Source organism: Engraulis encrasicolus, chromosome 20, assembly GCF_034702125.1.
Source record: "Engraulis encrasicolus isolate BLACKSEA-1 chromosome 20, IST_EnEncr_1.0, whole genome shotgun sequence".
NCBI classification, from domain to species: Eukaryota; Metazoa; Chordata; class Actinopteri; order Clupeiformes; family Engraulidae; genus Engraulis; species Engraulis encrasicolus.
This window is the reverse complement of record NC_085876.1, coordinates 38,704,057-38,720,101: the sequence shown is the minus strand read 5'-3', so window position 1 is coordinate 38,720,101 and position 16,045 is coordinate 38,704,057. Positions and strand designations below refer to the sequence as shown.

At 44.2% G+C, this 16,045-nt stretch overlaps 1 protein-coding gene across 1 annotated transcript in view; it reads left to right on the top strand.

Moving 5' to 3' along the window:
- Positions 1-884: 884 nt before the first annotated feature.
- Positions 885-16,045, top strand: part of trappc9 (trafficking protein particle complex subunit 9) — a 356,695-nt gene continuing 341,534 nt past the window's right edge. Inside the window, exons 1-7 of the mRNA XM_063185055.1 lie at positions 885-934; positions 1,666-1,723; positions 2,520-2,670; positions 3,762-4,216; positions 9,570-9,715; positions 11,218-11,343; positions 13,909-13,935. Coding sequence (XP_063041125.1) covers positions 2,542-2,670; positions 3,762-4,216; positions 9,570-9,715; positions 11,218-11,343; positions 13,909-13,935 — 883 coding nt within the window. The 5' untranslated portion in view covers positions 885-934; positions 1,666-1,723; positions 2,520-2,541. The remainder of the gene's footprint in view (positions 935-1,665; positions 1,724-2,519; positions 2,671-3,761; positions 4,217-9,569; positions 9,716-11,217; positions 11,344-13,908; positions 13,936-16,045) is intronic.

The following is a 16,045-nucleotide window of genomic DNA, read 5'->3' as shown; positions in this document are numbered from 1 at the left end:
TTAACAGCTGTGGGAAATTAACAGGAAACGATTGATTGGCAGATTCACTCTAACAGCCCCCCCTCCCCCCTCCAACCACTTCGTCTAGCAGCTGCTGCAAAGTTTTGGTCAGGTGAATATAAAGAAGATATTGGTTATATTAGAGCTATATAATTAGGCTATATAAGCATGCAGTGAAGGTGATCACAAGATAATAAATAACAAGGTCAAAATAAATACAAATGTCAATTAGGGTGTAGACCTATATTTTCACAATTTACAAAACAATACAATCAACCCATTATTTCGCAAAGCGTCAAAACATAATTTGATCAATAAGTCATAATTAAGAGACCAAACTTTCAATGTGCTGTCAAGTGGTTCTTCTGAGTAGTGTAGCCCCGTTCCACTGAGCGCAAACCGTGCGTGCATCCCAATATGTGACCTTGCCTCCTCCACTTGCAAATGAGAAAAAGGCTTTACAATTGAGCTTTTGCAAGATATTGAAATATAATGCTGTTGTCAGTGATGTCATCATGACGAGAAGCAAGTGGAGGATGCAAGTGGAGGAGGCAAGGTCGCATATTAAAACGCACCCCAACCAACTTGGAACCAGAAAAGTAGCGCTGCGATGCTGCAGTGGAACCAATGCGCACGCCAACAAAGCACAAGACAAGTTTTGCGCAATGGCAAATGCTATCCCACATCTATGATAAATCACGTAGGACATATCCGGGCGTCTCTTGAGTATTTAAGGGAACATAACTGATTTGAGAAGGTTTATACATGGTGGTTTTTTATTTGAGAGAAGCAGGGCTTGAATGAACGCACTTGTCCCGAGAGCTCCACTTCCCCTCCATAACTGCAGGTGGAGATGTGAATCGTTTATATGAGCGCAAACACTCGTCATCAGTCGAGGAAGACATATCCTCAGCTGTGTTTTGGAAAACAGACGGTGAGTACCCTTTCAAACATTTTCATTTACTTTTATGTGTGATAATTTCTATTGTATGCTTGTCTAGTAGTCACCAGACCATTTTAACCTCCTGCGTAATCTTGGCGCTCCAATGTTTACAACACGCGACGTGATCAACTGGTACAGTATTGAATGTTCAATGAATGCGTATGGTTGCACGTTACACCTGTTCTTGTCTGACAGTTTGGTGAATTCATGCCCTCCGTCCTCACCTGATAATATGTTTTCCTCTCAAAAAGGTTTATTCGTTTGTTTTGGTATGGTGGTACCATTTATTTGGGTAGCCTAACCAGTGTATCGCATTATACCCATACGGAACTAGCATGCTAACACCTGGATATGTTAGCTGTGTGAACAGCTGAGTTAACAAATGTCTGTGTTTATTAATAGATGAATAGTCGTTTGAGCACGTTTTGCTAGATTACTTTATTTGCATTCCGACACTCGCGTCGGCAGACGCTGTTGTGATGACAGAGGAAGGTTGCTGAAGTTGTATGGAGGGGTTCTCAGATTCAGGCTTTTGATGCTCATCTAGAACTACTCTACTCACTGCTGTAATTTGTGTATGGTTGCATAGCAAAGCAAGGTGATAATGCAATGCTGTGATTCTCAAACGTTAGGGCTATGTGGTTATAGCTGGGTTTTCATCAGAGTGTGCTAGTTATTCAAGTGAACCGTTTTTAACTGTGTTTACTACTGTTCTATTGCAGTTGGTTGCATAGCCACAAGGAGCCTCACTTTGCTGTGTTCTTAAACAACCACTTTTAGGTAAGGATTTCAGGTTTATTCCTTTGTGTTCAAGTCTGTAAAGAGTCTGTCGACCAACTCTAACCTCGTGCAAACTGTGCATGCATGCAAATATCCATTAAACCCATTCACTTTTTACCTAACAATCAGCGTACAGTGAAGCGTACCTCCTCCATTATCCACACACACACACACACACACACACACACACACACACACACACACACACACACACACACACACACACACACACACACACACACACACACACACACACACACACACACACAGATTTGTTAAAGCAGCGATTCGATTATTTTCGATGGCCCACGATATGATACGATTCAATTATTTTTGTCTAATTACTTTTCCACTTCTATTATACGTATTATGGAGCAAGGACATTTGGCCATCGATAGGATTATTTTTTATAAGAATGCCCCACGATACGATTTGATTGTCAATGGTCGATGAAGGATCGATGCATATCGATCATTATTTACACCCCTAATTGAAGACTTCTTTTCCAAAATGCTATATCCACCATTTTTGCTTTTGCTTTTTAATATTGTAATTGACTGCTAAGAAGTCCTATCATCTATGTGTGAATCCTTGCCATTCAAATGTTTGGATAACATACTTTTTACACCTCTATAAAATGCATTTTGCAATGCAATTCAATGGAACGGCCAGTACAAAAATGTAAATTTCCCAACATTCTATAAAATGGATATGTCTCATTTTGGAAAAGAGCTCTTCAATTGTAACTAATGCATCCACATTTTGCCCATCACTTATTCCACTGCCCTGCTTGCAGTGGCGGCCCATGAGAAGCAGCCATGAGCGTGCCCGACTACATGCAGTGTGCTGAGGACCACCAGACGGTGTTGGTGGTGGTGCAGCCGGTCGGCATCGTGCCGGAGGAGCAGTTCTTCCGCATCTACAAACGCATCGCCAGCGTCAACCAGGTGAGAAGGGGAGGCTAGGCTAGGCTACCGTGGCTTAATGGTAGGGCACTCGTCTACTACTTGGCCGACCCAGGTGCGATTTGATTCCCGGCCTGGGTCCTTTGCCAGCCCTTCCCCGTCTCTCTCTCTCAACTTGCTTCCTGCCTCTACTTCTCTGTCCTGTCATATAAAACATGAATACAGGCTTGGAAAGCCCCACCCAAAAAAGAGAAAGGGAGGCCAATTAATGCTTCATGTGTTAGTCTAGGTATGTGGGGGATGGTCAGTACCGCAAACATGTGACTATCGTGAATGGAAAAGCTTTTATGCACGGAACAAAGAAGGAATTAGGAGAGGATGGAGGAATCCATTATCATCAACAGCGCCTCCATTCTCATCGTTAAAAAAAAACAACAACAACATATTTTTTGTGGGGGATTTTATTTGACAGGATTATTTGATAGGACAGTGTGAGAGGGTGGTAGGAAGTGAGTGGGAGAGAGAGATGGGGAAGGATCGGGAAATGACCACGGGCTGGATTTGAACCCGGGTCCCCGGCATGACAGTGCAGTGCCCTACCGTCTGGGCCACGGCAAGGCCCTTTTTAATGATTTGAGACCTCCTCGATGATGCCGAGCCTCATGTCATGAGGCTGTAGTAGACTGGAAGACGCAACTGGACAAGGGATATCAATAATTGATATGCACCCACTGACTTTGAATTTTGACTCCAGTGGGGTATACTAACAACAGGCTTAGGTGTAACCCACAGGAAGTGGTAAACCTGCTAATAGATATACCTCCAGGATTCATTGAAACTGTACACTCCAGGCTCTTCTATTAGATGTTTTACCTCTACCTTAAGGTTAACTTGCACTGTTTAACTACTGAACCAGCTTCTTAGTATACAACAGTCTGTGTGGAAAGGAGCTCGAGTGGTATGGAGGGGTGGGGGGTAATTAAAATAGTTTTACTTTATTTATCTGTTTTTAAAGTCTTGTCTACCCTGTCTGAATGTTTTGTACTGTAGGCTACTTATACGCACGTTGACCATTTGAATTTCCCATCTCGGATACTAAAGTTAACGTTGACTTTGATCCTGTTTCCCCGCAGGTGAGCGTGCGCGACTCGCAGCGCCAGCTCTACATCCGCTACCGCCACCACTACCCGCCCGACAACAACGAGTGGGGCGACTTCCAGACGCACCGCAAGGTGGTGGGCCTGGTGGCCGTGACCAGCTGCGCCTCGGCCAAGGAGTGGCCGCAGACCTCGGACCGCTTCCACGGCCAGAAGGAGGTGTACGGCGCCACGCTCTACGACTCCCGCCTGCTGGTGTTCGGCCTGGCCGGCGAGATCGCCGAGCAGCAGCGCACCGACGTGGCCTTCTACTCCAGCTATGACGACTGCCCCGACGTGGAGCGGCGCGTGGAGGACTTCGTGGAGTCCATCTTCATCGTCCTGGAGTCCAAGCGGCTGGACCGGGCCACGGATAAGTCCGGGGACAAGATACCGCTCCTCTGCGTGCCCTTTGAGAAGAAGGACTTTGTGGGTTTGGACACGGATAGTAGGTGAGTAGGTCACGGTGGTGGTGGTGGTGGTGGGTGATGAATTCTTGAATTCTTGGGCGGTGTTGTCCATGCTGTTTTCTCCCTAGGAGTTGCCATGTGAACTCTTACAGTGGTGTAGTAGATAAGTTCAATGATCATTCTTATACAGAGAAGTAGTATCCAACAAGTGTAATGGCCTACATTTACTGAAATCTCTAAACTTTGTAGATGTATGTGGCATTTTAACCTCTTCTAGAGATGTGATGTCATACATCTCTTGGTTTAAAAACAGAGGGCGTGCGTTTTTGTTAGTGTTTGTGTTTTTGTTGCGTTCAGATTCTCATGATGTAAACTTCAGATAGGAATGACCTTGCCTGATTTTCCTCTCCTGTCTCATGTGTGTTAACTTTTTATTTCTTTTCTCACTTTTGGTCGTTTGTTTGGTCATCTGTTTCATGGATTTGCTTTGCTTTATTTATCTTTTCTTCTGTTTTTTTTTCAACCATACTGTCCTGTGAGTTTATTGTTGGGTGTGAAAAGGTGAGATGTTGTTTTTTTTGTATGTTGCTTTTTTATTTTTTGTCTTTTTTAGCTCCCATCAGGCAATCCCAGCAGCTTCTGAACCTTCTCTCTTTCTCCTCCTCCCCTCCAGTATTTTGCCCTTCTCCCTGGTCTTAGACCCTTTTATCTGAAAACCAGAAAACAGATGTAGACGAGTAGAAGCAAAGATTGTCAGCATGTTAACCTAGCTAAATTATGCGGGGCGTCACCATTGCAACAAAAGTGAGACCAAACTGAGGCTGTGTCTCAAATGCCACACTTGTGCACTTCGGGCACTGTTTTTCAGTGCCTAGGGCGCTCACGCTGAAAATTTCAGTTGAGCCAGTGCACTGAAAGTGCCAGGATGATCCCCTATCAATGGCGGAAAAATGCAGTGCTTGGCTGGATCTCAAATGGCGCACTTGTGCACTTCGGGCACTATGTTTCAGTGCGTAACTAATACGGCATACGCACTGAAACATGAACACTAAAGTGCACAAGTGCACCATTTGAGATTCAGCCATAGAATGATGGACACTGCATGCACTAAACCGCGTCCATGTTGACAATGACACGGAGGAAATGTGGCATTCAGTTCAGTAGAAGAGTTTGGTCAACAGTCTCCTAATTCTGTAAGTAATGTTGATGGGACACCAACCTTTTCATGGCAACCAAAATATTGTATGTGTGATTGTTGTCCTTTGGAGTGAAGGACATGGAAATGGAAGCACCAGACGCTGTGCATTGTAAACAGTAGCCAACTCATATTTTGGCGAGCTAATGCCATGCTCAGCTGTCACTTCCAGCGAGGGCACAGTGCATAGTGCTCATTTTTTCCCACGACACTATGCACTAAAGACCTCAGTGCACTGTGTGCACTCTGCACTGACTGTCAGTGCACTGACAAAAGTGTGTCATTTGAGACATAGCCTGAGTCTCCTAAATGGGCATGACTTAAAACCCATTGAATTCCCATTCCCATTGAATTCCTTCCATTCAAAACACCTGGAAGTCTCCTATACAAAACATGCAGTTTAGGACTTTACGTCACACTCGTTACGAACCGTCTCCTGTTGTAGAAATGAAATGACCTTGGCCCTGCCGTGGCAAACCGGTAGGGCACTCGTCTACCATGCGGCTGACCCGGGTTCGATTCCTGGCAGGGGTCCTTTTGCCGACCCCTCCCCATCTCTCTCCCCATTCGCTTCCTGCCCCCCTCTCACACTAAAAATACAAAGTCGAAAAAGACAAAAATGAAATTACCTTACTTCTCTTGAGCCTACCTCTTTTATGCTGAGGATGGATGGAAAGCACAAAAAGGCTCCTAAAAAAGTCTTGGGTAAAGGGGAACCGACGTAGGATATTTTGGTGGATGCTCATACCTCCATCAAAACACAAAAGAGCTCCTATAGAAGGCGCGGGTAAAGGTGACGGACATAGGATATTTTGGACATGCATATATGCCCTTTTTCATTGGCCTGGTTCGCAACACTCAGGTTCTCCTTTAGAAATTCTGGAGACTTGGAGGGTCAAGTGTCCTTTCTACTAGCTGCAGGACTCCAGACTAGTGACAAATCAGTATTGAATGTAATCTCCAGCCCGCCCCGATTACATGGATTTCATACAGTTGAATTCATAGCTGTGGCCGCTTAAGCTTCAGGCTGGCTCATTCACTCATCATTGCCTGCATGAATTGGGGATATGGCATCCATGTACTCAGAGGTCCTGCTGCACCAAAGAGCCTTGATGCTAAGGTAGACTAGTAGCTGGATAATGGATAGAGTGCATCTTAATATGCGACCTTGCCTCCTCCACTTGCCTCCTCCACTTGCTTCTCGTCATGATGACATCACTGACAACAGCATTATATTTCAATATCTTTCAAAAGCTCAATTGTACAGTCTTTTTCTCACTTGCAATTGGGATGGTGAATGAAAAACAGTCCCTCAAAAGTTGTTGTGGCTAGGCTGACAACTGGGAAACTTTATCGTTTTCTCCACGGAGGAGGGGCCAGGAGGCGGGACGAGGAGACAAGCGCAAGTGGAGGAGGCAAGGTCGCATATTAAGACGCACTCATAGCCAATAAGGAAGTTGGACGTGTTGTTGTAGGAGAGACATCATTGGGCGCCATTTTGGGGGTATTGTTGTGACTGGTAGCAGATCACACCTCAGTCCTGTAGCTGTGTTTAAAAAGTGGTGGCGGGGGCGCTGTGGCGCAGCGCGCTAAGCCCCCCACATTTGGGCTTGCATGCCCAAGGGGGACCCTGGTTCGAGTCCGGCAGGGGTCATTTCCCGATCTCACCCCATCTCTCTGCCCCACTCGCTTCCTGTCACCATCTCAGACTGTCCTATCAAATAAAGGCATAAAAGCCCCTAAATTATATACATATTAAAAAGTGGTGCTGGGTTATGGTGACCAAGAAGTAATAAACTAATGATTTAAATTCTTTTAATTTCATGAACCATGTGACCTAGCCAGCCTATCGCAACTTAACGTAATTCAGCGAGTTCTGGTCTTGTAAACCCATTTCCTCAGAGGGTGTCATTAACTAGGACGCCATGGCTTTCAACATGCCTGATTGAGCCATTGGAAATGCTCAAGCTGAATTGGTTCTCAATCCTGGGAAGACTTAAAATATCAGAGATGGTAGGCTTGGCCAGACAAACTTGACTAGTGAAATTTCTAACAGTGTTAGAGGTAGGGATGGGATATCGGTATCGGTGTATCGGTATCGGGTTCAGATATCAACATATATTAAGAGATCGGATCGGATCGGAATTTTCCCAAAGTATCGGAATTTCCAAAGGACTGATATTGAGCCAGGTGTAATATTAATTTGAAGTCATAACACTTGCATATTAGTTTTCAGGATGGGATTGTTACTTTTTTACTTGATACTTTCACTTATGAATTGGTTTCCTGTTCTTCTGACTTCCTTTTCTGACCAAATAGTCATCTTCGGCCTACCTGAAGTTAAAATCCCTGCATATATGTGGTTTTGGTATTGGATCGGAGTAGTATCGGTATCGGCAGATATCCAAATTTAGATATCGGGATCGGATCGGAAGTGAAAAAATGTGTATCGGTGCATCCCTAGTTAGAGGAAGTATGGGTGGGCCCAGACCATTACAACGAGTGCTTTCCAATATGCAGACTCCTGTCCTTGACCAGTGCTTGTAGCCTCACGTTTTGCTGATGCCCTGCCTCCGTGTAGAAAACAAAAGCGTTTCCCTGCTGTCAGCATAGCCACAACAACTTTTGTGAGACTGTTTTTCATTCACCATCCCGATTGCAAATGAGAAATTGACATTAGAATTGAGCTTTTGTGAGATATTGAAATACAATTCTGTTGTCAGTGACGTCATCACAAGGCCACAAGGAGGCAAGTGAGCAAGGGAGGACGGGAGTCCGCATATCGGAAAGAACCCAACGTGACCACCTTCGCTGCAAGATCAAAGCCTGATGTATCGCTCGTCATTTCTCCCACTGGAATGGCGCCCAGGGCTGTATTTGCTACACATTTATACCATGAGAAAGCTGTCTTGGCGTCAATGGTCTTTGTGCTTAACATATTCAGCTGCTGGCTGTATTTTGATGATGGGGATCGTGATGATGATGATGATGATGACGATGATGATGATGAGGGCACTTGACCACCCCACAGTCTTTTAGGAGGTATTAAAAAAGGAATCTTCTCACAGACGCTCCCTTTATGTTCTCCCTCTCCATTCATCATCTTGTCCTTTTCTAAAATTCTTTTCCTCCGTTCAATCCTCTTGTGTTCGTGTTTCGTTGTTTTGTAAAAAGAAACAAAATGTAGACGGTAGGCCTTTTGTCCTTGTTTTGTGGCTGCCCTTTTACCAGGAAGTGTTTTTTTGTTGCCTTGTGCTGTTCCCTGTGCTTTTGTGTGCACTTGCTGGATTGATCAGATTGCTTTTTGCAGCAGAGCCCGCTGTGGCCAACCTGGAGCTGGTAAGATAAGACCAAACGACAGCGGGGACTCAGCCCAGTTTTATTTTTGAGGAACAGATAAAAGCAGGAAGCCATCATCCGTTCTGTTCTGAGACACTCTGATTTACATGACGTACTATATTATTTTAGGTTCAATATTGTGATATATTTATTTTGTTCATACAAAATTGAGCCTCACATGCAGCTGCCCATGTAGATTTCTTGCAGTATAAGCAGTAAGCAATGATGGGCAACCTGGATTTATTAGTCACAATTCAATGCCATATATTCTAAATGACATGGTTTACCTGCCCATTTTCAACCTGTTGATTGGCAGGTTGAAGGAATTGGACCGGTGAAACGTGGTCATTTGGAATACTGTATGTGTCTCAGGGGTGCATTTCTGGAAAGCGTAGTTGATAACTATGTTAGCTACTTTGTTGGTTGCAATGCAATTTCCCATTGACGACTACCAACTACCAACTACCAACTAACTGCTAACAACTATGCTTTCCAGAAATGCACCCCTGAATTGTAAACTAATGTATCCAGGTTGCCCATCACAAGGTATGAGCAGTATCACGTGATTATTACTGAAGCATTGATGCATCCTTAGTTTAATTAACCTTGGCGCAAAGAGCAATGTTAGAACGTAACAGTTTATGTAGAGTCAACGCTTTAGATTTTCTTTTGCCTTAAGATATGTAGGGTGATATCAAAACCTGATATCACCCTACATGTCTAAAGGCAAAAGAAAATCTAAAGCGTTGAGTTAAACAGTTAGACATATTGAGTGTAATACATAAGTATGTAGAGGTTTAATATGTCTGCTTTAATTTGGACACTTATCGTTGGTTCTCCCTTTTCTCCTTTGCTCGACAGGCACTATAAGAAGCGCTGCCAGGGCCGCATGAGGAAGCACGTCGGGGACCTGTGTTTGCAGGCAGGCATGTTGCAGGACGCCCTGGTGCACTATCACATGGCCGTGGAGCTCCTGCGCTCCGTCAACGACTTCCTGTGGCTGGGAGGTAATTATATGCTGTCTGTCTGTCAGTCAGTATCCGTGTCTGTCTGTCTTTCTCTGTCATTGTCTGTATACCTGTGTGACAGCACATGGTCCATCAATGACTTTTTGTGGCTGGGAGCTAAGGCAGGGTCTGTCTGTCTGCGGTCTGTCTGACTTGTAGTGTGGCATTGTCCATATCTGTCAGTAATACTCAGTCACGATACTGTATCGCGATGCAAGAAGGCAGTATCGTGATACACTTTTTCAAACTTCTGTTACCCTTTGGTGCAGAACAGAAGACAACCACATGATATGATGTGATGGTGCTTTCAAGTTTGAAATCCTCCTCATTATTATTTTTTAAACAGTTTTGAAATACTTTCTAGCGACTTGTAACCTGCTCAATCAGTAATAGTAGTTTTTTTTGTGAAAAAAAGATACATTTAGGAAATCACGATGTGTATTGAACCGCAGGTCAAAGATTGTAATACGAACCAAATCGTGAGTGTATTATAACAGCCAGCGCTTCTCAATTATGGGAAAAATCAATATCACGATTGTTTCAGTCAATATTGATATCACAATTTAAAAAAAAAACAATTGTGCCAAACAATTCACAATCTTCCCTCCCTTTAGCAGTGTGAGTGGATTGTCCTAGAGAAACATACAGTGGCGTTCTGCATGAGTGTTAGGTAGCAAGTCTGCAGTCTGCTATGACAAAAAAAGTGTTTCAACTCGATATTATGAAAATTGATATTGTTTGACCGCAATATTGATATGGCGATATAAATTTGATATATTACCCAGTCTCAAGCCCTGCTGTCCTATTGTCGTCAGCCTGCCTGTGTGGCAGCATATGGTCCGTCAAAAGACTTTATGTGGCTGAGAGGTGAAACAATATGTTATGGCCTGTCTGACTGGAAGTGTGGCAGTGTCTGTCTGTCTGTTTGTCTGTCTGATTGTCTCCATCATGGCCGTAGCCAGCATTGAGGTCCGGACCTCCCTAACTTTTCAGGGAAAGTAGGCCTATATTTTTTTGAAGTGTTTCCCATTCATCACCATCATCAATTTCTGAGTATGCCTACTCAAAATGTTTTGGAAATCTACACCATACTTCTCTCTACTTGGTCAGACCAGTAGATGTTAGTTTATTCCAGTAATAGTAAAAATGTTCGGCGCGCCCGTGCGCGTACATCATGGACCTCCCTAAATTCAAAACCCTAGCTACGGCCTTGGTCTCCATATCTGGCTCTGTCTGCCTGTGATAGTATGTATTTAGCCTGCTGAATGTTATATCATTTGCTGCGTATCTGTTAAGGAAATTAATTAAAACTAATTCATTAAACAACGAGACCACGACAAGTAGATCAAGTTTACAATGGGCTTTCGCGGAAGGAGAGAGAGATCCGAGATTATTATTTCTACAGTATCTCCACACATTGTATGTTGCCATTACGTATTTTGTAAGTTGCTTTGAACCAAATTGTTCAGCAAAAGTGATGCATTCCTCTTGTGTGATTTCAGCGGCTCTGGAGGGCCTGTGCTCGGCGTCCGTCATCTTCCACTACCCCGGGGGCACGGCTGGGAAGTCCGCAGCCCGCAAGCCCAGCCTCTCACAGGCAGCAGACGCCGGGAAGAGGCACCGGCCAGGTAAGGCGTGGAGGATGGTGGTGGCTGTGGTGGACTGTGTGCACCACTGAGCACAGTTACATGCAAGGAATATTCTGATTTTAAGCGGAATGCGGGCAGTATTCCTATTGGGCAAGAGTCACTCATGGAGGGGCGCTGTGGCGCAGCGCGCTAAGCCCCCCACACTTGGGCTTGCATGCCCATGGGGACCCCGGTTCGAGTCCGGCCGGGGTCATTTCCCAACCCTTGCAAAAAAAAAAAAAAAGAGTCACTCATGGTTAACTCTTGTAAGCCGAAAGTGTTTGTGTTCTGGCAATATTCCGGTAGCACAGCGGTTCTAAACATTTTTTTTTTAATTAACGCCCCCTGAACCTCATCATAACACTCCCAACGCCCTCTTGACCTCATCGTAAGCCTTCCAACGCCCCTGGACCTCATTGTAAGCCTCCCAACACCCCCTTGAACTCATCATAAGCCTGGCAATGCCCCCCTTAGTATTAAAAAATAAAATGGACTAATGCCCTCTCAATGGAAACTAAACGCAGCCTCCTCTCGGCTGTATCCTTCTCCTTCTTGTCGTACACCGACAATATTCTGTGCATGTAAGTCTGCTCAGCGTGCAGTGTGTGCCTCCACACCTGGTGAATGCAGATGTGACGTGGCGTTCATCTCTGACGCTGCTGTGGCGATGGAGGCTTTTTTTTTTTAAGTGTCATGGATTCAGGATAAATTGAACACATTTGATACTGTAGGTCAATACGTTTAGTAAGTTCAAATGTTTCCTCTGTTAAGATAGGAAGAGATGACGAGAGGAGTGTTGAATCGTTTTGTTTGTTGTACAGCCCCTTTGAGTTGACGTCCCCCATGCTCATTCATGTTTGCAGTCCGCGTATGAAATAATTCAAGCTTTCAGCATGATGTGACTGATCATCAGCTGTTTTTGGTGATGAATAATGGTCATGACAGCAACTGTGAGGCGTGCGTGTGTGCGTGCGTGCGGCTGTGCGCGTGTGCATATTTGCCTGCGTGTGTGCGTGTGCGTGTGCGTGTGTGCATATTTGCCTGTGTGTGTGTGTGCACACGCGTGCGTGCATATCCAGGACTTAGTTAAGGTTAACACAGGCTAGCTTCCTGCTGCTGTGCCTCTGCCAGTCCACCAGCCACACTAACTCCCACCCCTTACCAGGCTCCTACACATGCTTTTTTGCTCCTCATTTATTTTTATCAATTGCCTGAAGCTTTACCCAGCCTGAGCCATTCTTTAATTGAGAAAAAGGGATTTTTAATCACTCACCAAGTACTAACATTGAGTCCTATTTAGTCAATCAAAGCACATTTTTATTCCCATGAAGAATTAACAAGAATGTGATTCTAATTCATATGCTAATTCATATAACAAGAATGTGATGCTAATTCATATGAGTTACTTAGGATACTAACAACGATTAGCACGTTGGCTAACTTTAACCATAGTAACGAAGTTGATGTTTGATTTGGGTGTGTTCCATTTTAACTGTTTTGCCTCACATTTCAGGATGTTTAGTACTAACGGCTTTGTTTGTGTAATGGCGCTGAATGTAACGCTATTTTGGTATGGGATTTAAGATTCTTAAGCTAACATGGATGCCTAGAGAATTAATTCTGCAGAGCTTGCATGCTTTTAACTTGCAGCACTGTTTTGAAACCTGAACAATGTTCCTCCTGTGTCTGGAAACCTAGATGGACCTCAATGTGCTGCTACTGCCTAAATTGACAATAAAAAAACCTAATTGTTGTAATATTCTAGTTCAGATCTGTCAAAATTCTGCGGCCGAACTAGAATGCAATGCAGACTCTGTTAAACAACTGCTTAATCCTAATCAAACTACTGACAACCTAATATTCAACTCACTATCATTGATGATTTTAGTGGGATATGATGGTCAGGGTTTCAGAACACAAACTCAAGTAGGAAATGGACACAATTCATTCCCATGTTGTACATCAGATTCTTTCAGATGAACATTTTGTTGTAGAGCAGTAGAACTGAAAAGAATATTTTGGTGTCTTGTAGCAGCACTGAGAGGTCAGACCAGCACTAACATCTGCTCATGTAAAATGCTAACGCTGTGTACTCAGGAGTCAATGTGCATTTGTCTCTCTTTCTCTTTCTCTACATCTTTCTCCTTCTCTCTCTCTCTCTCTCTCTCTCTCTCTCTCTCTCTCTCTCTCTCTCTCTCTCTCTCTCTCCTCCTTTTCTTTTTCTTTTCTCGCTTTTACTCCGTTTTTCTCACTCTCTCTTCCTCTTCATTCATTCGCTCTTGTGCTCTTACACTCTCTTTCTCTTTCTCTTTCTCTTTCTCTTTCTCTCTCTCTCTCTCTCTCTCTCTCTCTCTCTCTCTCTCTCTCTCTCTCTCTCTCTCTCTCTCTCTCTCTCCTTTTCTTGCTCTCTTTTTTCCCTTCTTCTTGTTCCCTCTCCTTTACGTCTCTTCATCCTCCCCACTCTCTCTCTCTCTCTCTCTCTCTCTCTCTCTCTCTCTCTCTCTCTCTCTCTCTCTCTCTCTCTCTCTCTCTCTCTCTCTCTCTCTGCCTGTTTTGTGTCTCCAGGAGCTCAGGAGGTTCTCATTGATCCAGGTATGGTAACGTGCGGGCCCGTAGTGTCGCTTGACTCCTGCTTCTTCTTGCTTCTGCCCCCCCCCCACCCCCCTTCACACACTCCCTTTTTCGTGTTTTTATTTTGTGTATGTGTTTTCCTTGTGCATGTGTCTGATGGTTTGTGTGTGTGTGTGTGTGTATGACCTCCATTTCTACCCGGTCTGGCGAGAGTCAGGCTAAAGGTGTCAATGACAGGTTCAGAAAGTAAGGACCCCTGACAAAAGGAAATGTGATCCATCCAGCCAGATGTAAATCTGCAGGTTGTAATGAGCTCTGCAGGGAGTTATGATAGATAAACTACTCTGTCCTTGACTTGCCCAAAGATTACTGATTAGGTAAACCTAAAATAAAGTGGTATCTTGTCAACAAAGGGAGTCCAAGGCACTCTTCTTGTGGAAAAATATTAAAAAGTCTTTATTGAAACATGGCTAATAAGTTTAAAAACATGGGATCAGAGACCCACGCGTTTCGGCGCAAGCCTTCTTCAAAATAAAGTGGTTGGATTCCTCCACCAAGTGTGATCAAAACCGGTCCCACAGAACTCCATTCATTCCCCTAAAGCAGGGGTGCCCAGGCGTTTTTCTCTGGAGGCCACATTATCATTCCTGACTGTGATCAGGGGCCGGGATCAATCATGGGGTCTGTATACTAGGCCATTGCCTGTTATAGCCATAATTTACAGCACAAAATAGTTCATCATTACAAGTGATTTACAAAAGAAGTGAGTGCTTCACATGTTTTTCAATTTGAAATACCACAAGTATTCCTTTTAATTTCTAAAAACCATGTAAAAATTGCAAGGAAAGGTTAGAAAAATATGGTGATTGACAGTTTATGAGTGATATAAACAGGCCTACCATTTCTATTGTATTACAGTGAGATGAGAAACTATCAAGACAAGAAACTTCTGGTGATTCACACTAGGTTAGTGAATAGTAAACTGTAGGAAGGCCTGTAGATGAACAAAATCAAATATTTAAGAAGTATTTTTTTATCATTGATTTTCCCTGTGAGGATTGCTTCTTTGGGCCAGTTCAAATGGTGAGGTGTAGACAGGTGGAGGGCCGGTCAAAGGGGCATGGAGGGCCGCATCCGGCCCCCGGGCCTTAGTTTGGGGACCCCTGCCCTAAAGTCTCCTCAACGGGCATGGCTGCCATAGCACCGTAGAACCTTTCATCATATTCATTCCAGAAGAAACTCTTTATGTACCGTCTCATCCTTGAAATCAATCGTCTCTGGTTCTGTTTTACCACCAGGTGGCAGAGTTTAACAACAAATAGTTATTCTGCTCTCGTCTCGGCAGCCATGGACATTAAAGCCTCACAGGGGCCCGTACGGACCTAGATTCCCTTGGAGTCAAATTCACACACTTTTATTAAGACACTTTTTTTGCACACTGTTACAGAGTGTGTACAGAATGTGTCTTTGTTATGGTGACTGCACCAAGTACACGGTGCACACACAACGAAGTTGCATTCATGCCTCATTCATGCCAAGAGGAAGCCCAACTGGTGCCCCAGTGATCAATGTACTGTATATTTGAATCATATGCTGTGTGGGTATATTATGTATACTTATATATAGTTTATGTACATATAAATGCAATTAGCAGGCTTTCCCCCCACCTCTTATCTGCTCATATGGCAACTCTTGATGTTGGGACGCAGGGGAACAGCGCGTGGGCGATTGCTCCACTATAATCGGCAAATGGCAGACTTTAACATTTGGGCTCTCGTCTTCATATGCTGTGTCATAACGAGAGCCCTGTTGCTATGGACCGAGGGGGCTGCTGTTGCTAAGAGCCGCGGTGCCAGTTTGAATGTTGTATATTTTGAGGCAGATTGGCCGAGAGGCATTTCTAAAAAAAGTTTCGTTTTTTTTTTTTTTTTGTGGAGCCCAATCTGTCGAGTGCTGTTTGGCACCGCGTGTGCTGAGACGCCGGTACCCACCAGTCAGCTATCCGACCGGCAGGCGGGCGGGAGTATATATATTCTGTTGTGAATACTTAGTGAGATTCAGAGCCGTCCAAGTCGTTTCTCATTTTTCAGAGGGGGCTTGTGGCAGTCTCGGCTGCCTGGTGCTGCTGTGT